This window comes from Meriones unguiculatus, chromosome 9 (genome assembly GCF_030254825.1).
Source record: "Meriones unguiculatus strain TT.TT164.6M chromosome 9, Bangor_MerUng_6.1, whole genome shotgun sequence".
Taxonomy (NCBI): domain Eukaryota; kingdom Metazoa; phylum Chordata; class Mammalia; order Rodentia; family Muridae; genus Meriones; species Meriones unguiculatus.
Window position 1 is genome coordinate 221,135 of NC_083357.1, and position 25,826 is coordinate 246,960.

The 25,826-nt window shown below is 39.9% G+C and overlaps 1 protein-coding gene across 5 annotated transcripts in view; it reads right to left on the reverse strand.

Moving 5' to 3' along the window:
* Positions 1-200: 200 nt before the first annotated feature.
* Positions 201-25,826, reverse strand: part of Txndc16 (thioredoxin domain containing 16) — a 98,008-nt gene continuing 72,382 nt past the window's right edge. For 4 of the 5 annotated variants that reach the window (XM_060390666.1, XM_060390667.1, XM_060390665.1 and 1 more), the window contains 5 exons: positions 18,729-18,813; positions 16,778-16,916; positions 12,590-12,750; positions 11,230-11,420; positions 201-10,076 (listed from right to left, as the gene is read on the reverse strand). In XM_060390666.1, coding sequence (XP_060246649.1) covers positions 9,805-10,076; positions 11,230-11,420; positions 12,590-12,750; positions 16,778-16,916; positions 18,729-18,813 — 848 coding nt within the window. In that variant the 3' untranslated portion in view covers positions 201-9,804. The remainder of the gene's footprint in view (positions 10,077-11,229; positions 11,421-12,589; positions 12,751-16,777; positions 16,917-18,728; positions 18,814-25,826) is intronic. The other variant, XM_060390669.1, reaches the window with a different exon arrangement.

The window sequence follows — 25,826 nt, forward strand, 5'->3', positions numbered from 1 at the left end:
GGGAGCATGTACTGATGTGTGTGGAAATGCACATGCTATCTTCTGTGTGTCCAGTTGACGAGCATTTCCATGATTAGGATAATATAAAGAGTTCATCCACAGACCTCCTTCATTAAAAATAAATGAGAATGAATGGCATGAGTAGGGCACAACACACTACTGGAAAAAAGTCAAGGAGGGGTGATAACAGCAGCAATGTGTCTGTGACAATAAAACACACTGTACAGGTTTATTGAAATTTAACTATAAAATTCCAGTTATGAAATTCACTTTTACTGTACATGTTACACATGTAGAAAATGTAATTAACAATATAAACAACAAAGAGAAATACAGAAATACAAGTCAAGTGTTCTCAACAAATACCTCAGACAATGCACAGTGCAACAGTGAGCCAGATTCACTGCAGACAAAGCAACCAGCAGTGTCTGGGTCCAGAGGAAAAATGAACTGTTAGCTATTTCTGTACTCTCATTATAAAGGCAAGTCCTATAGCCCAGGGAGACCAGTAACTGTCCCAAGCTAAAAGGGTAGATTTCAGACATGACTCAGATAGGGCAGCCTCTTTTGCTGGAAATAGTAGCAGAATGTTTGCTTTCTATTTAATCTGAAATCAGCAACCTAACTTAGGTAAGAGCTCATCTAGGACTCCCTTATAACACATGCAGATGTATACAGAAAACTGCAGACTTAAAATGCACACCTATGCATTCAGAGAGGTGCACACAGACCTACATATATTGTAAGTCCCTTTGGAGAGACTTTTATTGCTTCTTCCAAGTATGAAAATTGTGGCTGGAGAGAAAAGAGTGCTCATTAGACAAGAGCACTGGCCATTTTTGCAGAGGACCCCAGTTTGGTTCCCAGCATCCATGTGGCAGTTTACAACCAACTATAATTCCAGTTCCCAGAGATCCAATGCCATCTTCTAACCTCTACAGGCACCAGGTATGCATGTAGTGCATTTACATAAATTCAGGTCAAATACTGTTACACATGAAATGCAAATAAGTCTTTTTTAAAAATTAATTTATACCCCATTTTTTGATTGGGTTACTTGATTTGTTGCTGTTCAACTTATTAAGTTCTTTATATATCTGGAGATTAGCCCTCTGTCAGATATAGGGTTGGTGAAGATCCCTTCCCAATCTGTAGGTTGTTGTTTTGTTCTGATGCTTTACTAAAGATTTTCAGTTTCATGAGGTCCCATTTATTGATTGTTGCTCTTAGAACCTGTGCTGTTGGTGTTCTGTTCAGGAAGTTATCCCCTGTGCCAATGAGTTCAAGGTTCTTCTCCACTTCTAAAACGTTTAGTGTATCTATTTTTATATTGAGGTCTTTGATCCACTTGGATTTTAGTTTTATGCAGGGTGATAAGTATGGATCTATTTGCACTTTTCTACATGTAGATATCCAGTTAGACCATCACCATTTGTTGAAGATGCTATCTTTTTTTCCATTGTACGGTTTTGACAACAAATAAGTAACCCAATAAAAAAATGGGGTACAGAGCTAAACAGAGAATTCTCAATAGAGGAATACTGAATGGCAGAGAAACACTTAAGGAAATGTTCAACATCCTTAGTCATCAGGGAAATGCAAATCAAAATGACCCTGAGATTTCACCTTAAACCCATCAGAATGGCTAAGATAAAAAACTCAAGTGACAACACATGCTGGACAAGATGTGGAGAAAGAGGAACCCTACTCCATTGCAGGTGGGAATGTAAACTTGTACAACCACTTTGGAAATCAGTCTGGTGCATTCTCAGACAATTAGGAATAGTGCTACCTCAAGATCCAGGTATACCACTCCTAGGCATATATCCAAAATATGTTCAAGTACACAACAAGAACATTTGCTCAACCATGTTCGTTCGTAGCAGCTGTTTTCAATAGGCAGCTTATTTGTAATAAGCTGGAAACAACCCAGATGCCCCTCAGTTGAGGAATGGATACAGAAATTGTGTTACATTTACATAATGGAATACTACTCAGCCTTTAAAAACAAGAAAATCATGAAATTTGCAGGCAAATGGTGGAATCTGGAAAAGATCATCCTGAGTGAGGTATCCCAGAAGCAGAAAGACACACACAGTATATACTCACTTATAAGTGGATAGTAGACATATTATGTAGGATAATCATACTAAAATCTGTACACCTAAAAAAGCTAATCAAGAAGGAGGACCCGGGTAAGATGCTCAATCTTCATTCAGAAAGGCAAATGAGATGGACATTGGAAGAGGGAGAAAAGAGAGAACAGGTCAGAAGCCTATCACAGAGGGCTTCTGAAAGACTCCACCCAGCAGGGTATCAAAACATATGCTGAGATTCATAGCCAAACTTTGGGCAGAGTGCAGGAGATAGAAAGACCTGGAGGGAACAGGAGCTCCACAAGGAGAGCAACACAACCAAAAAATCTGGACACAGGGGTCTTTTATGAGACTGATACTCCAAAGAAGGACCATGCATGGAGATAACTTAGCATGCTTGCACAGAAGTAGCCCATGGCAGCTCAGTATCCAAGAGGGTTCCCCAATAATAGGTACAGGGACAATCTTTGACATGAACTCATGGGCTGACTCTTTGTTCATCTCCCCCTGAGGGGGGAGCAGCCTCTGAGCAGCAGTCCTCAGAGGAAGACGAAGCCAGTCCTGATGAGACCTGATAGACTAGGGTCAGAAGGAAGGGGAGGAGGCCCTCCCCTATCAGTGGACTTGGGGGGGGGGGAAGAGGGCATAGAAGAGGAGGGTGGGAAGTTGGGATTAGGAGGAAGTTGGGATTGCTAGCAGTGTCACTAAGTCATATTAAAACTTTCTTCACCTTGCCAAATATCCATAGAAGCAGAACTGAAAGTACTGGTTTTAACATGACTTCAAGAAAATAAGTACAACTCTAAGCTATGATTCTACTATAGAGTCAATGATGATTCAGTAATTACATTCCAGTTTGATTCAAATACACATCATAGCTAGAACAAGGTGAATTACTGCAGTGTGATTTATCTTGTGTGCTGGCTCCCTTTTAAAAGGCCCCTTAGTTGCTAGTCAACTGGCCCTCTAAGAATCTTAGCTGTCAGAACTGTCTGACTCTCTGACCTTCAGTGTTGGTTGCCTCTTGGATTTCTAGGAACATGATAGGTTATTAAACACACACAAACACAGAACTGAGGTGGAAAAAAGAGGAAGAGGCCAGCAGAGTAAGAAGATGAGAAGAGAAGGCAGTTGGTACAGAAGATGTTGTTAGAAGACAGTTGAGCCAGGAAAAGCTGAGCTGAGCAGATTGGTTAGAACAGTTGTAGTTTGGAGCTGCTGACATTGGGAAAAGTAGAGTTAAGCAGACTGTTGGGGAACTTAGGGAGGAACAGATGGGAGAAATGTTTGAAGGGGCTGGGCGGGAAACTGGGAGGAGGGCTGGCAGGGAGTTAAGAGAACTGGTTACTGGCCTAAAATAGCTGGCCATTTTACAAGTGGCACCCAACATGAGATAAGGCAGAATGGGAGGCTTAATTTCAAGTATTGTAGTGCAAAAGGCAGAAAAGGGATAAACTGATAAGTGAAGGTCCATATGCTGACATACAAGAACAGGTTCAAAAATTCAATGTTACAAAATAACTACTTGAGTTTGTGGTCCTTTGCTCTCAGAGACAGTAGGAATGGTCTTGGGAAGGAGCAGTTTGACTTCCCAAGGATTCACTGTACATCCAGAAATTATAGATGAAGATTTCAAAGAAATTAAAATAGTAGCTTACATAACAGGGGTTATGCAATTTACTACAAGTGCTAGGACTGTTCAGATGTTACTCTTTCCCTATATCAAAGGCAAACTGATCCAGTAGGAAGACCAGGAAGGCTTGGAAGTACAGAAAAACGTATTTTGGCAAAGTTGTTAATGATCAGAGGACAAAATTGAAGTTGCAAGTGAATAACATTGAAATAGAAGGTTTGGTGGATATGGGAGATGATGTAATTATCATTTTACAAAACACTTAGAATCAAAAGATTTACACCCAGCTTCTAGTACTTGGAAAGTTATCTCAGATAAAACAAAGTGTGTAATGGGTTAAATATGTGGGACCAGAAGATCAAAGAGGAAAGTTAAGGCCTTATATGGCTGACATAGCTATGAATTTATAAGGATAAGATTTATTACAGCAGTGGGGAACTCAGATTAATACTCCCTCAATACCAGAGACAATCCCTAAAATTAAAGGTGAAAATGAAAGATGATTTGGGGGAAGGTACTAAAAAATATCATCCAGAACACCCACAGCCTGTACAGGTTGTCTGAAAACAGGACACAACAAGAAATGAGTTTCTACATTTATAAGGGGGAGCCACTGCTGACATTATACCAACAGCCCTACCCTTAAAATGATTGACTAACAAGACTAACAGCCTGTGTGGGTAGATCAATGGCCCTTAACTAAGAAAAAAAATTACAGAAATTTGAGCAGCTGGAGGCTCAACATATAGAAGAGTCTAACAGCCCATGTAATTCCCTTATTTGTTTTTTTAAAAAAAAAATTTGGAAAATGAAGAATGTTAACAGATTTGAGAACTGTGAATAAGATAACCAATAGGTCCACTACAGCTAGGAATTTCTTTACCTTCATTACCTAAGGCATGGCCTATGAACTAATTGATTAAAAGGACTGTTTTTTACTATCCCCTTGCAAGAGCCAGATTTAAAAAAACAAAACAAAAAAAAAAAAAACCTGCTTTCACAGTGTGTTGTTGGCAAATTAAAAATGATATTGGGCTATATGTTGTTTATTATTATGCTGTGATTATTACAGTAGTATTATTTAACCCATTACCACAACTAATCAAATTAACTCCTGTTAAATTTTATAATTGCCTGGGCAGATATTGCAGCTATGCTGTCTCCATAATCTCCCCATCCATCTCCCAGCTTCCATTCAATGTCATCTGCCTTAACCATCCTCACCTGGGCTACCTTCCATCCATAATCTTAGGAATATTTGCTTATATTTGGTGTTTTTTTTTTTTTTTTTCAATCCATGCCATCCTTAGAGTGTTTCCTCCTAGCCCATGATTTCTTCTCCCTGCTAACCCATCGTGGTGTCGTCCTGCCTCCTCTCTTCCTGCCTTGTCTATTTCCCCTGATTTTCTTGAACCCAAAGCCTGGAAACCATGGCCATGACTACCCCATTGTGCCTTGCCCAGGTTTTAGGCCTTTAAGCAACCAATCAGGTACAATGTCTTGCAGATTTACACAACAAGGATAGGCTTATCCAGGCAGTAACCAGATCTTGAGGGCCAGTAATCAGCATCAGGATATAAGTATTGGACCAATCCCCACAACAGTGCCTAGTTATAATGCTAAACCTGTAAAAAGGTATCAGTGGAAAGATCTTCCACAAGGAATGTTAAATAGTCCAATTCTGTCAACCCTATGAATGTGTTTAATATGTCAAATGAAAGCTTTGCATTTTCATTTTATCTTATAAAGATGTAATAAACTAGTAAAATCTGGCAATCAACTGTGTTATCTCACAGCATGGCTTGATGCACTGCAGATATATTCTTTGATGTCTCATGATCCTTCATGTTCCCACACAGGTTTCCAGCTTCAGACACCACAAACATTTCCCACTGAGCCATCTCACTGATGCTCAAGTAATAGTAGTTAAAACATGATATCAGGACAGAGATCCAAGATGGCGGTGCCAACAGCATATACTGTGTCTGACAAGCAGGACAGCAGTGACTGCACAGCAACCAACAGACTGAACTGTAGGCCCTAAGACACCAGCGATTGTGTTTCCCAGGTGAGAGGAAACCTCACAATGTGAGAATCAATTTTGTCCAAGATCAGGTCACCCAGCTAAACCCGAGAAGAGTCCCCAGGTCCTGGCAGGTGCTCAGTTGCCAGCCCTGAACCACACACCTACGTGCTCTGATCACCATCCTAGACTGAACTATGGGCCCCATAACACCAGAGAACGGGTTTTCCAGTCAAGAAAAACCCCACGGTGAAGGAAGCAATTGGGCCAACCAACCTCCGGTCACCCACACAACCTCTGGAAAGGACTTATGCTCCGGAAGTCACTCAGTCGCCAGCCCTGAGCCACACACCTGCACGCTAGACTCACCGTCCCAGACAGAACTGTGGGCCCCAAAACACCAGAAACTGGGTTTCCCTGTCAGGAAACATCAGGTCCAACCTCAAGGCGCCCAGCCAACCGACCCACCTCGAAAAAATTCCTGGGTTCCCGCAGGTGCCCAGTCGCCAGCGAAGAGCCACTCACCTGCACCTGCATGCTCTACTCACCATCCCAGACTGAACTGTGCATTCCAAAACACAACAGACTGGGTCTCCCTATTGAGAGGAAACCGCACATGAAGGAAACATCAGGTCAGATTTCAGAACACCCAGCTAATCCCCACAAAAGTTCCTGGGTTCCCACAGACTCAGGGCTCTAGCCTTCGGCCACATACCTGTGTGCTGTGCTCACCTGCCAGTGAATACTACTTGGTTACTGGGGCACAGAGCTTCAGCCTCAGACCTAAGAAGCCTGGGACCCCCTTGGGGTCAGCCCCCAGATATGCTCCAAAGCACAACCTGTCTCCCTAGCTAAACTGACCAAACCTCAAGGCTCCCTGGTTTTGTCAAGAGGGCTGCGCCCAGAAAACAGTGGGTGAACAGCAGCAATTCACTAATTCAGAGCAAGGAAGTCAGTGGCAGGGCAGCCATCTCCAGGACTTCTTCTGGTGCGAGGACATCCCTGCAGCTACCAAGGACAAGACACCACACAGGTCCATATGGCTGAGGTGAGCTGTGACAATTCCCTGAGAAGCACCAGCCATTCGGTGACCATACCCAAAAAGCCGAGGGTTCCTTCAGGAACAACCAGCTTCCTGCCAAGGGGATTCTCCCCACCTCAGGACTTCAGCAGGCACCAGAAACTAACAGCCAACACCTGAGACAACCAGCTAGGTAAAGGCCAGCATAAAAGCCCAATCAACAAAAGCCAAAGCAATATGGCATCTCCAGAACCCAGTTATCTAGGGGCAAGTAGCTCTGGACACCGTAACATAAGTGAAATTCAAGAAGATGACCTTACATCTATGCTTATGAGGAGGATAATAGAGGAAACAGACAAAATGTGTAAAGCAACGGAGGAAACTAAAGCCAAACAGATTGTGGCCATCCATAAAGAAATACAGGAAGATACAGCCAAACAGTTTGTGACCTTTAGAGAGGAAATAATTAAATCACTGAATGAAATAAGAGAAATGGAGGAAAGTTCAAACAAATAGGTGAAGGAACTGAAGGAAAAGCAGGAAAATACAGAGAGGTAAAGGAAATCAAAAAAGCAATTCAAGATCTGAAGATAGAAATAGAAAAATTAAACACAAACAGAGGAAATCATGGAGAGGGAGAACTTAGGAAAGAGAACAGGAACTACAGAGAGAAGCATAACCAACAGACTACAACAGATGAAAGAAAAGAATCTCAGGTGTTGAAGATACAATGGAAGAAATCAATGTATCCGTCAAAGAAAATATTAAACCTAAAAAATTACTAACAGACCATCCAAGAAATCCAAGACAACATGAAAAGACAAAATCTAAGAAGAACAGGAATAGAGGAAAAAGAAGATTCCCATCTCCAAGGCCCAGAAAATATCTTCAACAAAATCATAGAAGAAAATTTCTCCAACTTAAAGGAGAGGCCTATAAGATTACAAGAGGCCTACAGAACACCTCTTAAAAAGGTGGATTAAAAAGAAAATCCTCCTGCTACATAATAATCAAACAGTAAGTGCACAGAACAAAGAAAAAATACTAAAAGCTGCAAGGGAAAAAAGGCCAAGTAACATAATGGCAAACCCATAAGAATCACACCTGACTTCTCTACAGAGAGTATGAAAGCCAGAAGGGCTTGGATGGATATCATGTAGATCCTAAGAGACACGGGTACAAAGACTGACAATGTATCTTCATATGTCTCCATTAAGATGAAGCAATTATTTGCATATTATAATATAAAGCACATTACAGGTATAGCACACAAATCTACAGGACAAGCAGTTGTATAAAGATCTAGCTGCACCTTAAAGGAAATGCTTATAAAACACAAAGGGAAAAATAAATACCACCAGGGATAGACCAAATAGTGCTCTGTTAACTTTAAATTTTCTGAACATTAACAAGAATGAAACAGCAGCTGAGACTTTATAAACTTAATAGGGTTTATAGAAAAAAAGCTGTAGGATAAAATAGGCTTATATAGTATAAGGATGTGTTATGGCCAGAATGGAAGTCAATGCATGTTTTGCATTGGGGATGTGGATTTGTTTATATTTCCACAGGAAATAAAAAGCTGTGAAAGTAATATAGCTCAGAGTTGAGCAGGGAAGATCTTCTGAAAACCTTGACCACTGACCCAAAAAGAGCAAAGAAGAGAGCCTGAGTAGCCACTGCCTTCCCCTGCCAGCCAGAAAAGCCTGTCAAGAAACACTCAGCTCCTAACCACTGACAGGCCTATAAGCAGGACTTTGGTCTCCTGCAATACAGAGCCATCCACAATGCAGAGCCACAACAAGACAGACTATGCTAAATACAGCATCCTGCAGGCCTAAGTTGGGGCTGCAAGCTAAAGGTTCACAGAGCTGAGGACAGAGAACTCCAGAGCACAAGGTGCTAGAAGATAAGACAGTCCAGAGGTATAAAAGGTTCAGGAAGCAGCATCCAAGTTACAGGAAAGAAGCATTGTTGTTAGGTTATCTCACTTGTAGGTACGCTCCTGAGAGATGAAGCGAAATAACACATCAGACACCTGAGAACCCTGGAAAAGACACTGGAGAGAGTAGAAAAACAACAATAACAAAAAAAAAAAAAAAGCAAAAAACAGTAGCATGGCAGTTTCAAAACTGAATAATTAGTAGCTAAAACAAATGAGGGTGGGGGCAATGTCGTGTTATTTAGCAATGTAGTGTTATTTATCTTGTGTGCCAGAACCTTTAAAGGATCCTCAACTATTACTCAACTAGCCCTTTAAGAATTCTTACCGGTACTACTTGACCCTATGACCTTCAGTGTTGGTTGCCTCTTGGATTTCTAGGAACCGGATCAAACACGTACACAGACAAAGCCAGCTGAGGTATGTGTAGGGGGGCGGGTGGCTAGCAGAGGAAGAAGAAAAGGCAGTTGGTGCAGAAGATGTTGTAAGAAGACAGTTGAGCCAGAAAAACCTGAGCTGAGCAGAGAGGCTAGAAGAGTTGTTATAGTTTGGAGCTGCTGGTATTGGGAAAACTGGAAGAAGCAGCTGTTTAAGCAAGCTGTTGGAAAACTGGGGGAAGAACAGCTGAAAGAAGCATTAAAGGGGTTGCTGGAAACTGGGAAGGGCTCTGCTGGGGAGTTAAGAGAACTAGTCACTGTTCTAAAACAGCCATTTTGCAAATTACACTGGTGTCTGTCTGATAGTGAGCTGCCCAAAATAATAGTCATGTACCACCTGTGGCAAATAAGCACTCAAAACATGGCTTTCCATAGTAAGGAGTGGCATGAAGTATAAAATGCACTGTATTTTGAAGACTGCATGTGAAAAGCCAATCTCTCAACACATTTGTACTCTTCAAACTGTCTGGGGTTTACTTCCTGGTAAAATACATTTTAGGTCAATCTTGTCTTGTCTTTTTATGGTTTTTAAACCTTGCATGTTATATGCATCACAATCCCATTCCGTGGTACTTGTGTAGAGATGACATAATGTAGTATTATTCCTTAATAGTCACCCTTGAGCCACACAGACAGGGCCCATAAGGTCCGCTCACAAGTCCCTGTCAAGCGGAGAAGACTCCTCTGCTTCCTTGGGCCAGTTACTCTTGTTCCAGCGCTTTATTCTGAGCAATTCAACCGGCGGCGGCTCTCTCCTGCTTACTGATTTGTCTCCCTGCCGCCGCTCAACACTCTCCTGAATCTCTGTTTCTTTCTGACACTCCCGAACTTTCTTTGTGGGAGCGTCAGATGTAGGAGCATCCATCATACTTAGAAAATCAAAGGCTGGAAGAGGAGGTTTCCACTCCTGAGTAGATAAAACTGCTGAAAGAAGAGACAACCAAAAGTTTTAATGATTAACACAGATGACATCACTGTACGAAAGTGTATTCTGAAATACATATTTGTTAGGAGGGCCTTATCTTGCATTTGTGTTTGTGGTTATGAAAGGAGAGTGTATGCACTTTCCAGCATGTAGGCAGAGGCCAGAAGAGAAGTCCATTGTTTTTATTGCCCTCTACTTTGTTTTTTGAGACAGAAGCAGAAGGGGAGTGGGTGGGTGTAGAAAAGAAAGGGGATTGATCTATTCCCTAACAAAAGACACTAATCCATTCAAGAGGGCTCACTCTTACATCCCACCTACTAGAACACACCTTTCCAACACATCCAAATGCTGATCAATCTGCGTTTCAAAGTAAACAAACCATAACAAGAGAGGTATTTAGTATTGTTAAAATGAGTTACAGCTGTGAGCCAGGTGTGGTAGTGCACACCGTTAATCCCAGCACTCAGGAGGCAGAGGCAGGCAGAGCTCTCTGAGTTTGAAGCCAGCCTGGCCTAGAAAGTGAGTTCCAAGAAAGCCAGGCTACACAGAGAAACCCTGTCTCCAAAATTAAAAAAAAAAATGAAAAAAATAAAAATTTACAAAATTGAGAAAAAAAAGTCACTTATAAAGCAGTCATTTGGGAGTGAAAGAAATGGCTCAATGGTTAAGAGCACGTGCTGCTCTTGAAGAAGGCCTGGGTTCAATTCCCAGTGCCCACACTGTGTGGTTTACAATGGCTAATAACTCAAGTTCCTGGGAACCCAACCCCTCTTCGAGTTTCTGAGGGCTCCTGTTTGCACACAGTGTATAACAAGGAATCTTCACTTTGGCAGGCCAATGTTCTCAATGTGACACTTTTTAAAACTAGAATGTATTATATATCCTCACATGTCTGAAGATACTGAAGATACACATGGACTCCCCACATGAGCATTCAAAAGGAGGAGGCCTGAGTAGGTGAGGCAGTGGTCTCCATTTGGCACTTTAGGACTCAGACTGTTCCACAGAAAATGTGATCAGTGCACTAATACTTCTAGCACATACAAGCGTTACAGCTTTGCTCATTCACATCTTTATCAATTATGATTAACATTTAAAACCTATGCAACAAAATGCTGAATTATATGGACTGAAGAAAATAAAAAAACTTACTTATGGGATTTTCTAGTCCTGCTTCAAGTTTTTTAAGCCACAATACAAGGTTTTGTTCTGTCACAGACTGGGATGAAGGAAATGCATATACTTGGCCACCTGAATGCAGATTCACCAAAAGCAGCTGAGGAAGCGGTGGCAGAGAACCAAAATATGCCTTCAAGATTCCCCTCCCCACTGGAGTGTTCTTTCTGCAAGAAGGGATGATTGAATGTGTTAATTATTCCTTTTATGACAACAAAAAAATATACTCATTTAGAGAGCAGTAAGCTTCAATTATTAGCCTACCAGAAAGCTTATGAAACAACTTCCCCCAACTAAGAGGCCTACAATTAAATTAGTAATCAAATTCTTCTAAAGTTTCCTTGTGAGATAGGGCAGTCTATCATGGGAGGAAAAAAAAGGCAGCCAGTGACTTTCCATGAAAATCACCATGAGCCCAAAGCCTTATTAACACAGACTTGACACAAGTGATAGGTTCTCCTTAAAGTTTAGCTAATTATCTCCCTGTGTGCCAGCTCCAAACTGACCTGGCCCACAAGTATAACAGGGTGCTTCCTTTTACAAGCATTTCTTTCCCCCAAGATTTTGCCTTTTCTTTAGGAAGGAGGGGTTCACTACACATTAAAGATTTTAAAAAGTAACTACATTCCTACAAAGAACTAAACATGAAAGATGCCTAGCTTCCTATGCAACGCCTTAGATACCGACAGTGATAGTTACCTAGGTAAACTTTCCTTCAAGAGTAAGATGTAGCATTAATAAGACTCCACAACGAAAATGTACATTGTCACATTTTTGCTGTTTTTCAATTAAGATTTTTTTAAAAAGCATGCCTTTCACCTTGTGAGTCTAAACAGGGTTTATATGTGCACGTGAACTGTGTTCACAAGACATTTAATGATGCACACCGGTCATTCCACTAAGGGGTACACTGAATAATGTCTCTAATGCTATTGGGTGACCACATGGAGGAAGAGAATAAAGTTTGTAAATACCACAATGCTTACCTTCTTAATTGCTACTACTTTCAGTGGACATCAACTACTTTCAAAAACCAGAATAATATTACCTACAATTATTTTAGAATAACAGTCAAGTCTAAACAATGTCATCTTGGAATTTGTGTGAGGAAGCTAGTTATGCAAATATCATGATGGCATATTTAGCCCCATGTTAACTCCAAAGGTTATAGAATTTAATTTCCTAATGAAAATGTAAAAACTATTCTGTTTCTTTTCTGTAGCCCAGACTGGCCTTGAGCTCATGAATGTTGTGATGATAGGCATGCATCATATCATAGGCATCCCCCAGCCTTTACCTCTTTACAGCAAAACAAAACCATACAATACATACTTACAGATTTAACCAGCAAGGGGTAAACGAATCCAACTGCTTCTGTCTCACCAGCGCCAGGGCTGTGTTCCTATACTGACGGTTTATGCTGCCATCACTGAACAAGATAAGCAATGGTCTCTGAAATCTTAAATATGCGGGAAGATTTTCCACAGTGATTTCTGGCTGTAAAAAAAAAGCACCAAAATCCCTCAAACAAAATGTTGTCATGATACAGCATAAAGTAGAAATAATGCTCAAATCTCTCATACAATTTTAGTTTACACACTGTAATTCACAATTTCATTCAGAGATTTGACCACAGTAGGTAAATCTTAAGAGCTTCTTCTTTAATCCTACCTCACAGTAATAAGTTAAACTCAAAATAAAATTACCAACAGTTTAAGAACATATTCGCTGATGTCTCTATAATAATTTATGCTGAACTCTGGACCCAGATTACTAATACACACATGACAGACAAAACTCTTTCATTCTTCCCTCTAGTAAATCTTTTTCAGTTAAAACATTAGTTAAACATTGATATTATTTTTCCCACTATCCATGATTAGCTTACTTTTCCCAAACATGAATTTTTTGTATGATTAAAACAATTAGAGATGTGCTAAACAAACCCAAAAAGGCAATCTTGCCTCTTCTCAGTTTAAAGCAACTGAGAATTTAGTGAGGAATGAGAAATCTAATTTTCTACCATTCTTTTTTTTTAATTAATTTATTTTTATTAGTTACAGTTTATTCACTTTGTGTTCCCCCATAAGACCCTCCCTCCTCCCCTCTCGGTCCCATCCTCCCTCCCCCTTCTTCACGCATACCCCTCCCCAAGTCCACTGATAGGGGAGGTCCTCCTCTCCTTCCTTCTGATCTTAGTCTATCAGATCACATCAGGAATAGCTGCATTGTCATCTTCTGTGGCCTGGTAAGGCTGCTCTCCCCTCAGGGGGAGGTGATCAAAGAGCAGGCCAATCAGATTATGTCAGAGGCAGTCCCTCTTCCCATTACTATGGAACTCTCGTGGACACTAAGCTGCCATGGACTACGTCTGTGCAGGGGTTCTATCATCCTTAATCACTATTTTACAAGAGTAGCTGAGGGTTCAGCACAGTAATGCAGCGCCCCTGGAGGCACCTGTGACCTGGAAACGTCTATCAGATGGCCTCAAGTTCCCAGAGGTTCAGCAGGGGAAGAAGCTTGACTGGAATGCAGGTGCACTGCCTACCAGCTTCCTATTTCACTGAGTCACTAGAAACCCCATCACAACCTGACTTTTTTAGATTATGCCAACGACCTTTGTACAGTATCATTTCATCTTCAAATATCAGCTACCATATACTTTTCCTTTTTTAGTTCTCAATTGCCTTCCCTCTGCCAATCATTTTTCTTCCACTACTTTCTCTTCATACTCAAAATCATCATCTTAGATTTTCCTGCATCACAAATTAAATCTAGACCTTCAAATCCCCCAGGCTAGCTTTCTGTTCTAACTATTGTCTATCTTTTACATGTGTGACATTCCCCTCCTCAATGATGACAGATCTCATGGAGCCCCAAAACATGAGATCAAGGTAGCTTCTGGTCAACTAAGTTACTAAGAACTAAGAAGCATGAAAAGTTATACCAGGCACTTCTTAAGGCACTTTACTGCCCTCAAAGAATTCATACATTGGAAAAGACAGGTGTTCAAACTGTTGTGATCCTTGAACACTTTTCATGTTGGACAGTAAGGAAGCTAGCATGTCAAAAAGGTGAGGACTCATGATTTGAGAAAGTCTCATTTTGATACAGTCTCTGAATAAAGAGTAAGATCCTGGAAAGCTAAGGTTTGTACTCCAGCACAAAGCTTCAGATACCGAGAGCTATTATAGAAACAGAGCTGTTCAGGCTACATGTGAGCATCAGTGAGCTAAAGGACATCGGTGTAGGGAAAGCAAGAGGCAAGTGTAACTGTAAGACCAAACAGGAATGCTGCAACAAGTCTTCTAGCTCCTGAGAACATGCAGATTTTGTATCAGATCAACAACACAGACAGGCTGGCCTGTTTGCAGAAGGATGACTAAGTAGAAGAGAAATTTGAGAAAACAAAGGTCAGTGATGGACAGTTTCCTTTTCTGTATCAGTCAAGAAAGAAATGGTAGAAACTGGAGAACAGCTTGACATTTTCCTCAATAGTCATCATATATGTGTCCTGCCCACTCAGGCATATGTCAGAGCAAAGAAAGTTAGTGTCAACAAGCCTGTTATTCCCCTGCAATGGCCCCAGCCCGGGGAGCAATCAGTGCAACAGCAGGTAAGAGGCTGACAAAATCCCACCTATTCATACAATGGAATACTCTTCAGCAAACTAGAAGAGAGTCCATGAGTACCCATGTATACGGATGGATATAAACACAGTGAAAGCCTAATTCTCCCATTTTGAAAGAAGGAGCACATATTCTATCTATAGCTCCATATGTAGAAAACTGTAGAAAATGTACACTCGTAGTAACAAAAAGCAGACCAAGAGTTACCTGGGCAGGGCTGGGCTGGAGAGAATTTTCAAGGAGTGCAAGGGGACATGTACGAGTACCAGAAATAATATCTTGGTTACAAGCAATGACATCAGGGATGTATGTCACATATCTATTGTTAATTTACCAAGTTGTTAAGGTATTGCACTGGGCTGGCAAGATGGTTCACTGAGTAAAGGTGCTTGCTGATCAAGCCTGAGGACTTGAGTTCAAGCCCCGGAAGCCACAGAAGGAGAGAAGGGACTCCTTGAAGTTGTTCTCTGAGCGCCAACATGTGCTGTGGAGCTCACACCTGCACTCCAACATAATCATCACATAGCGATTAAAAATAAAAATAATAGAAAGAAAGAAAGACCAAGATGTCTGGAAGATGACAAATATCCACCAAGAGGAAACTGGTTAAGTAAACAGAGAGCATTAACACAACTAAATATTGAGCAGATATTGAAAATAAGCATTTGTATATTTTCCTTCATGAAAATATACTTAATATAAAAAAGATACAGATAATTGTTTTCAGATTTTGGAGAAATATATTCTCAAGTTTAAAACTGGAGAAGTTATAGTTGAGTCTAAATTCCTTCTCTACTGTTTTTATATTATTTGAAAAAATATAAAGTTACTATACCATGTATATGTTAAGGTAGCATTTCTTTAATAACATGTCTCTTAAAAATCACAGTAACAATGACTTAGAAAACTACATTCTGAGAACATTAATTCAATTATTTGATTAATTATAACCTGTTAGTTTAGCAAAAGGATTGGGGGAATAAACTCAAGGCAACAAAGCGACTTGTTTTAAACACTACACTTATTTGAGTCCCTAACGTATTAGTATTTCAGTCAATGTGACAAGAATCCATTGTGACAGGAGACCATTCACTCAATATTTATAGCTGATAATAGTACCCTGTCATAACCTTAGAAATACAGACAGACAAATGTGCAGTGTTCTAGATACTGAAATCAAATAACCAACGTGACATCTGTTGTGTCTGTGACTCCATTAGCAGGCATTAGAAAGGGAGTCAGAAAATGGCATTTTAAAACTGTATAAATTGGGCTGGAGACATGGCTCAGCAGTTAGGAGCACTGGCTGTTCTTCCAGCGAACCCACATTCGGTTCCCAGCGCCCAAGAGGCAGCTTACACCTGTCTGGAGCTCCACTTCCAGAGGATCCAACACCCTCACATAGACATATATGGAGGCAGAACACCAATGCACATGAAATAAACAAACAAAATTTAAAAGTTTAATAGCAGCTAACACCTGCTAAACATTTGCTATAAGCCAGACCTTCACCATGAGGAGGCACTTCTCTGACATGTAGTCCCAGGAATGACTCCGCACCTCACATATGCGAAACTCGGAGCAGCAAAGGCGCCACATGGCTAGTAAGGGCTCCAGAAGAATCTGCAACCAGGAAGCTTGACCTTCTAGACCATCTGCATTGTAACAAGCTTCACCCTACATTAGACACTTTGGCCCCAGGAAGCCAGTAAACTTTTAGCAGCAAACTGGAAAAGCTGTGTGTATAATCAGTGAACAACAAAACCAAACTTCCGCCACAAAGCATGCTACCCCAGAGCCTCTGAAAGCTGAAACATTATGTGCCAATATATATTATCATTAATCAACTGAAATTTTATTTCAAATAACTTCCTTATTATATACAATATACTCACAAATGCTTCCAGTTGTGCATTTGCTAGTATCTGAACCATGTCTTGCACCGAGGTGGTGTCTAGAGGGACACTCTCTATCCTACCTTCTTTGGGCCTGGCCAACAGCAGGGCTGGGAGAGTTGTAGCATATTTCTTTGACCTATGGAGAGATATACTATTAAAATTCAAACGAATATACAGCAAGTACCAGAAACACATACAGCCAGCCCATGACCTCCCATGGTGGGGGTTGGGGGAAGCACAGGGAAGCCTCACTGCTAGCTAGTGAGATGGTATATGCTGTAATCCCCACTATGAGAACTGAGGAAAGGTGGTCATGAGTTTAAGGCCAGCCCAGACTATACACTGAGGTACTATTCCAAACAATAACCAAGTATAAACATTTTAAAAGACCTAGTGCTGAGGAGAAATTTCTTTCAATTTCCAGACAAATTTACGTGTGAGGTTATTTGAGAAAGTTCAACATTCTTGACAATTTCCACTAAAACAAACAAACTAACAAAACAAAACAAAACCACAATAATAATCTAAAGATGCCACCCTCAAGAAAATGTCTAAATAGGACCTGGAACACACAGCAATGCTCTCTACCTTTCTGTACTGCTCATGACAGGCCTGAGTGAGGCTGGACACCGATGGAAAGCCTGCAATCCGTACTATACTAAAGTACCTGCTATAGGTACTGTAGTCAATGCCGTGTCTGGACTCATCTACCCATCAGAGCACTTCTAACAGTAGTCCCTGTCATCCCGTCTTACAGCTGAATGGGGTTCAGTGGGCAAAGTTGTAGACACTCAACTCCAATGAGCTCTACAGACAATGTGTGAAGAATTGGGTTACTACTAAATCTGATAAAACGCAAATCCTCTAAATCAGTGAAAAATGTTTTGTGTGGCACTGCCAGCAAAGGTATTTGGTGTGTGCAGGAACTTAACTCATTCCAGAACAAAGCACGGACACACAATACCATAAAGATTGTTAAGATAATCCAGGGAAGGTACGAAGTTGACTAGCTGCCAAACACTCTGAAAACAGTATTGGCTCCACTCTTAATACCTTAAATGGTAATTAGCAACAAAAAATAATAGGTGATTATATATTATCAGATAGACCTATTTCCTGGTTCAGCAATACTTACTAAAAAATGACAAATTTCATAAAGTCATCTAAATTTTGCCCATCAAGAAGTGTTCAAAATGAAAGATTTGAGCTCATAACAAAAGAATTAGTAACAGTGGAGCCAGAAAATTGAAAGCACAAACTATTGGGGCTTAACAAGTCTACTTACACACACATGAGCTGTGTGAATATGATGTATGTTGATAAAAGCCTCAACATGTGTAGTACAGTCCTTTATTCTATAGCAACCAAACTATACTAGTAGCCCACAGTTATCCCATCTTCCATAGAACAACTGAAGTTTTACTATTTTTTTATATATTCTTTCATGACAAATAAAAACAAGACTCAAAAGGTAAAATTCTCAACACTACAAAAACTCCAAAGAAAACCCAAAGCACAAGTAACAGGATCCATAGATGTAAACTTCTATAGGAGGAAAAATAAGTATGATCACTTCTGTGGGTGATTTAAAAGTATGGGCCAAGGTCACTCCTGTGGGCACTTCAAGAGGAATATTTAAAGAACTTAATAGCATGGCATCTAAATTTTGCCCATCAAGAAGTGTTCAAAATGGAAGATTTTTGACATCTTCCTGGAAAATTTTAAAATTAGAATACTGAAGTGAACAGGTATACATGGAGTAGAGGGGGCAGGAAGATGGAAGACCATACTAAATATGTGTAAAATCTTAGACACCTGTCACCTTGCATGTTGACTGAAAATTAACTTTTTGGGTCTGCTAAATTCCTGCATCAGCTGTGGAAAGACAAACCACACATTTTATTGCATTACTTCATCTGACCCAGAATTAGAGGAGCAATAAACTTACAGTATCCAAACGTCATCTTCAGAATAAACTCCCGTGATGACTGAGCCTCTCAGGTGCTTTCCTGCTTGCCTGAAATTTTCTTTCACTGCAGAGACACAGATGAAAGAAGCTTCTGAAACTGTACCATCATGTGTGCTAGGCAGCTGAGACAGAATGCAGAGACAGCAGAACTTCATTATCTTTAAATTACAAAGATGAATACTTACTAAATGCTGACACTAACAGCTAAAATAATGTTTTGTGGCATTGTTGCTAAATAGATACCTATTGATATGATACAACTATAGGGTTCTTTTCTTTCTTTTTTTGGTAGCCTTGGCTGTTCTGGATTCACTTTGTAAACCAGGCTGCCTCAAACTCACAGAGATTCGCCTGCCTCTGCCTCCCCAAGTGCTGGGATTACAGGTGCCTGACTACAACCGTGGTTTTCTAAACAAATATTCTCTAAATGTCATTTTTAAGATTTATAGCACTTAGGAGCTAGAGAGATGGCTCAGCAATTAAGAGCACTAGCTGCTCTTCCAAAAGACTCGGGTTCAACTCCCAGCACTCACACAGTAGCTCAAAACTGTCTGTGGTTCCAGTTCCATGGGGCCCCGACACCTCACAGACACAAACATAGGCAAAACACCAATGCACATAAAAATAAATTTTAAAAAGTATAGAACTCTAGTCATACAGAATGGCCAAATAAATACTTTATATTTTTTTAATGTAGCACTAAAGCAGGGTAAACGAACGCAGCTGTCTTCTTACATGCACCCTGGGTATGGGAAATGATATGTACCTTAAAATTACAAAAGTATTAAAAAAAAAAAAAAAGAGCTTACTGCATAAAGGCAGAAAACTGGAAACTCTAGATCTCCAGCCCTGTCAGATACAGTTATGAGGGGGTCTATGCCATATGTTTCATGTATTTTCTACAAAGCATTATTGTTACTGTTAAACTCCAATTTTTTATTAGTCCTCTTTTATCAATAGGCATGATTTCAAAAGACTACTAACTTGGTAGATTTCTGAATATGTTTTCACAAATAGCATTTTCTACAACATGTAAAAACCTTATAACCAAGAAGTAAGTTTGAATCTAATCACTACAGACTAATGAAATAAAAAGGAAAAACAGAGATAGACTTAGGGTAAATGCTGTTCTTGACACATAGAGGCCATATGCTTGATTCACTGCCGTGTACCAAAGTCACAGCAGCTCAACAGAGAAACTTTGATGGGCAGGTAAAGTGTGTACGGTACAAAGACCAGTGTTCAAAGTCTCAGAATCCAATAAAGGCCAGGCAGGAATGGAGGACGCCTACAATCCCAGGTCTCAGTACTAGGAAGGAGAGAGGAGAGACCCCCATGCCTAGGCAACTGGGTGCTGATTCCTTCTATCAAAGTAAACCCTTGTGGTTACATTCAGTATCAACATGTGCATCTTTAGGTAAACACAAAGTTCTGCTTTAAAAAAACAATAGTTACTTTCCTCAAGATCACGTGATTTGTCAGCTGTAACGAAAACTAAGGTGACTGTCAACCTACAGGCGGCACTTATAGCTCAATTTATTGCCACAGGTCATTTTAGGGAGAAACCAGTAACCTTCAAACGTGTTTTAGTCCATGATTCTCAAAGTGGAAAAGAGTCATAAAAAAATAAGCAACTAAACAATTCCACTGAGTGTGCCTGGTTTCACTTCTGAGAGAAAACAAGCCTACATTCTGGCCAGTCATCTCAGCTTATTTTCTTGTCTGCTAAGTAACCACAAAAATTACTAACGGTCTCTTAGAATTTCCTCATACAGAAGCTTCTCTACTCATGGATATGTCTTCTTCAAAGCCTCTCGTGAACCTCCATATTAATATAAGAGCCTCAGAGGAGGGGCTTTGAACACTCAAAAGTAGGCAAGTTCTTGTTTTTTTTTTTTTTTTTTTTTTTTTAGTGAAAACTGCCCGTGTCAGAACATAAAGCAACCTCAAATACAGGAAGTAACTATCTAAACAAAAAGTACACAAAGTGGGTACAAATGATGATTTAGCATGACCATAGTCCCAGCTACCTGGAAAGCTGCAGTGGGAGGACAGTTTGAGCCATGGAGAAAACGTTTTCATGGCTGTAAATCACAAGAAGGAGTTTTTATATTTTTTAATAGAGAATCAGTGTGAAAAAGTACTTGATCACACACAAATAATGATAAAATTTACATGTAGTCATCTCTCAACAGATGTAAAAAGTGAAATATTTACTTATGAGCAAAAGAATACTTCTGCTCTCATAAGGCTTACAGTATGTCTTTAAGCCATTACAATAAGTTGCTATGAATGGTAAGTGTGATACAAAGTAGGCATTTTATAAATGTCAGTCATTAGTTTTAAGTAGAATACTAATTTGAATTTTAAAAATGATTCACTAGAGCCTTTCATCAATACACCCTTTCATTCAGCAGAGTGAAAGTCTAATTATTTTCAAATAAATGTCTGCTTCCCCCAAACCAAAACACACCTAAGAAAAGTAAAAAAGAACTTTTAACTCCTGACATGGTTGAGAATAATTTAGTTAAGAGAAACATATATCTATAAAGCATCACTTTGACACACCACAACTACCTTCACATAATTTAATACCACACTTCTTTTGTTGAGAAATAACTATATGTAAATTCCTGGATCATTTGGGCACAAACAATGATCAGGTATAGTTTCTTATATAAAGAACAGTATGAAAAATCCCTGTCATGATTTACAAGCAGAATTTTTTTTCTAGAGGAAACAGTATCCTAATTTGGATGCTGCAGCTTATTATATGATGATAAGATAGTGAAAACGCCATCTTCCTGTTTCTAGTTGTTATATGGCTGCTTGGGGCTGTTTTGTGAGCAACTGCAGCATTTTCTGGACTTTCCCATAATTATCCTATTGTTTGACTGCACCAACTCTTATCCTTGTGTTAATGGTTTTACTGTGTTTGTGCTTTTAGGTGTCTGACAACTCCAATTCTTCCTGGAAGGAAGCCTAGAGTAAGGGAGTGAGAACTTCAGGGCACCAGGCACTTAAGAGTACAAGACAACAGAGTCAAGAGCAGACACAAAACACTGAAAGGAGAACAGGTCAAACAGATTCACTCCTTTATAATTTTTCATAACATGACACACATGGAAAAGCTAGCCCTTCTAGGATTTTACATTCTAAAATAGTAACACAGGACACACGTTCATATTCTTGTTTTGTTTTAGGGGGGGAAGACAGGGTTTCTCTGTGTAGCCTTCACTGTCCTAGACCTACTTTGTAGACCAGGCTGGCCTATAACTCACAGAGATTTGCCAGCTCTGCCTCCCTGAGTGCTGGGGATCACAGGCATGCATCACCGCACCTGGCTTTACCTGTTCATATTCTTATTATTTATTTTTGATAAGCCATTTGGCTTTTAGAGCTTTTGGAAACAACATGAAGAAATGGCCTACAATACATGGAAACAACAGATTTACAAATAACTAGTATATTTCTTAAAAACAGAAGACACAGCAAGACAATGTAAAATTAAACTTTATACATTAAAAAAACAATACAGGCAGATATTGACTGATCAGGGTAAGGATATTTTATATCAGCAATGGAAATCTCAAAATTAACAGATTTGAAAACAAATTTTAAAATTATTGTCAACACTTGGCTAAGTCAACTAACTGGCAGAATATAGGCTCTTAAAATCATTACTGTCCTCTTTGGGTTTTATTGTTACCTTGACACAACCTGATCATCAGAAAAGAGTGTAACTGATTAACTGCCTTTATCAACTTGGTCTTGTGGGTATGTCTGCGAGGGATGGTACTGACTGGGAACTGATGCTGCAGGCCCCAGGCAAGTGTGGGTGGAGCCATCCCTCTGCAGACAGACTAGAAAGCTGGCCGAGCATGAGGCTGAGAGTCAGTCAGAGTGAGCCAGCAGGCTGTACCGATGGCTGTGAGGTAGTTCTCCGACTGTGTAAACGCTGCAGGAAATAGCAAGCAGTCCTGTGTTCAGGACTGAAACACAATGATCAAGCTTTAAGATCATTAATCTTTAACTACCTCAAATTACTCATTTAACAAGCACTAAAACTCCATTTTAAAATGAGTAGCAAACATAAATTATGATTAACATAATTTACAGAAAACACAGTCACTCTACTGGAAATCTATTCCCATTAACCAGTTCAAAACACACATAAGGACTCAAGAATTTTTTCATACACAGAAGGAAAAGAGTAGAAAATATTATTTGTAGAAAAATTGTATCTATAAATATAAACATATCATGTCTATAAACATATTCATCCAATCAAACTATGAAGCTATAACATTTATGAATAATACTAATCAGATGAAGAAAATATACTCATATAACTAAAATAAAAAGATATTAACTCAGACATGCTGTTTTAGCCTAAAAGCATTAAAATAAAAATATAAATAAACAATCTTTAGGTATACAGAAAAAGAATGGAAAGAATGACATCAAACTTAAGAGCAAATCTGTGATGGTTATCCTAATTGACTAGATTTTTTAAAGTCTAAGGCAATAAATAGTTCTCAACCTGTATGGTGTGACTCCTTGGGAGGTTAAATTACTCTTTCATAGGGAGTCACCTAAGACCACTGGAAGTATCAGATATTTATATTAAAATTCACAACAGTGGCACAATTATAGTTATGAAGTAGCAACAAGGTAATTTTGTGGCTGGGGTCATCACAAACTGAGGAACTGGATTAAAGGGTTGTAGCTTTTGGACAGCTGAGAACCATAGGTCTAAGGCATGAGTGGACAAACTTCTGGGTGTGAGCCAGCGTGAACAAGTGCATCTAGGCTTCTATTTCTCTCTCCTGACTTGTGAACTTTTTTGCTTTGGTTGGTTTTGTTTTGTCTTTTATTTCATTATTTCTCAGATGCTGATTCTTTTCTAATGGGAGACAGAAACAGGGTGGATCCAGATAGGAGGAGAGGTGAAGAGGAACCCAAACCAGGAGGAGTAGGTAGAGGGGAAACCATAATCAAGATACACTGTATGAAAAAAATCTACTTTCAATAAAAGAAAAAAGAAATGAAAATTCAGAAAACAAAAAAAATGATGGGGGAAGAGACCTTGAGCATGGACATTCATCTCACTTTTTGGCCTGCCAACACCCTCTTGCCTCCACTCCTTCCCTGCCATGGTGCCAGGCTATATTCCCAAACTGAGTAAAAGCAAGTCTCCTCCTTTAAACTGCTGCTTGTCAGGTAATTGGTCACAGCAGAAAAAACAAAAACAAAACAAAAAAAAAAAAAACTTTTCTTCAAATTTCTCTATATATTTAAAATTCTCTGTAAGAAAATATTCTTTCAAACAACTCTTAAGCAATGAGTGTTTAAACCATGAGATTTTTTTTATTTTTTTAACTTTTATTAATTACACTTTATTCATTTTGTATCGCCCCCATAAACCCCTCTCTCCTCCCTTCCTAATTCCACCTTCCCTCCCCCTTCTTCACGCATGCCCCTTCCCAAGTCCACTGATAGGGGAGGTCCTCCTCTCCTTCCTTCTGAACCTAGTCTATCAGATCTCATCAAGAGTGGCTGCATTGTCATCTTCTGTGGCCTGGTAAGGCTGTTCCCCCCTCAGGGGGAGGTGATCAAAGAGCAGGCCAATCAGTTTATGTCAGAGGCAGTCCCTCTTCTCATTACTATGGAACCTACTTGGACACTGAACTGCCATGGGCTACATCTGTGCAGGGGTTCTAGGTTATCTCCATGCATGGTACTTGGTTGGCGTATGAGTCTCTGGGAAGACCCGTGTTCAAATTTCTGGTTCTGTTGCTCTCCTTGTGGGGTTCCTGTCCTCTCCAGATCTTACTATTTCCTACCTCTTACATAAGATTCCATGCACTCTGCCCAACAGTTGGCCCTAAGTCTCAGCATCTGCTTTCATAGTCCACAGGGCAGAGGCTTTCAGAGGCCCTCTGTGGCAGGTTTCTAACTTGTTTCCTGTTTCCTTCTTCTTCTGATGTCCATCCTCTTTGCCTTTTGAGATGGGGATTGAGCATTTTAGCCAGAGTCCTCTCTCTTGATTAGTTTCTTTAGGTGTACAGATTTTAGTAGGTTTATTCTATATTATATGTCTATATGAGTGAGTATATACCGTGTGTGTCTTTGTTTCTGGGACAGCTCACTCAGTTCCCACCATTTACCTGCAAATTTCATGATTTCCTTATTTTTCATTGCAGAGTAATATTCCATTTCGTAGATGTACCAGCTTCTGGCTATTACAAATACAGCTGTTACAAACATGGTTGAGCAAATGTCCTTACTGTGTACTTGAGCCTCTTTTAGATATATGCCTAGGAGTGGTATGGCTGGATCTTGAGGAAATGCTATTCCTAGTTGTCTGAGAAAGCACCAGATTGCTTTCCAGAGTGGTTGTACAAGTTTACATTCCCACCAGCAGTGGAGGAGGGTTCCCCTTTCTCCACAACCTCTACAGCATGTGTTGTCATTTGAGTTTTTGATCTTGGCCATTCTGATGGGTGTAAGGTGAAATCTCAGGGTCGTTTTGATTTGCATTTCCCTGATGGCTAATGATGTTGAGCATTTCTTTAAGTGTTTCTCTGCCATTCAATATTCCTCTACGGAGAATTCTCTGTTTAGCTCTGTTCCCCATTTTTTAATTGGATTACTTGGTTTGCTGCTTTTCAGCTTCTTTAGTTCTTTATATATACTGGATATTAGCCCTCTGTCAGATAGAAGGTTGGTGAAGATCCTTTCCCAGTCTGTAGGCTGTCATTTTGTTTTGATGATGGTGTCCTTTGCTTTACAGAAGCTTTTCAGTTTCACGAGGTCCCATTTATTGATTGTTGTTCTTAAGAGCCTGTGCTGCTGATGTTCTGTTCAGGAAGTTGTTTCTTGTACCAATGAGTTCTAGGGTCTTCCCCACTTTTTCTTCTATCCAATTTAATGTGTCTGGTTTTATGTTGAGGTCTTTGATCCACTTGGACTTTAGTTTTGTGCAGGGTGATAAGTATGGATCTATTTGCATTTTTCTACATGTAAACATCCAGTTAGACCAGCACCATTTGTTGAAGATGCTATCTTTTTTCC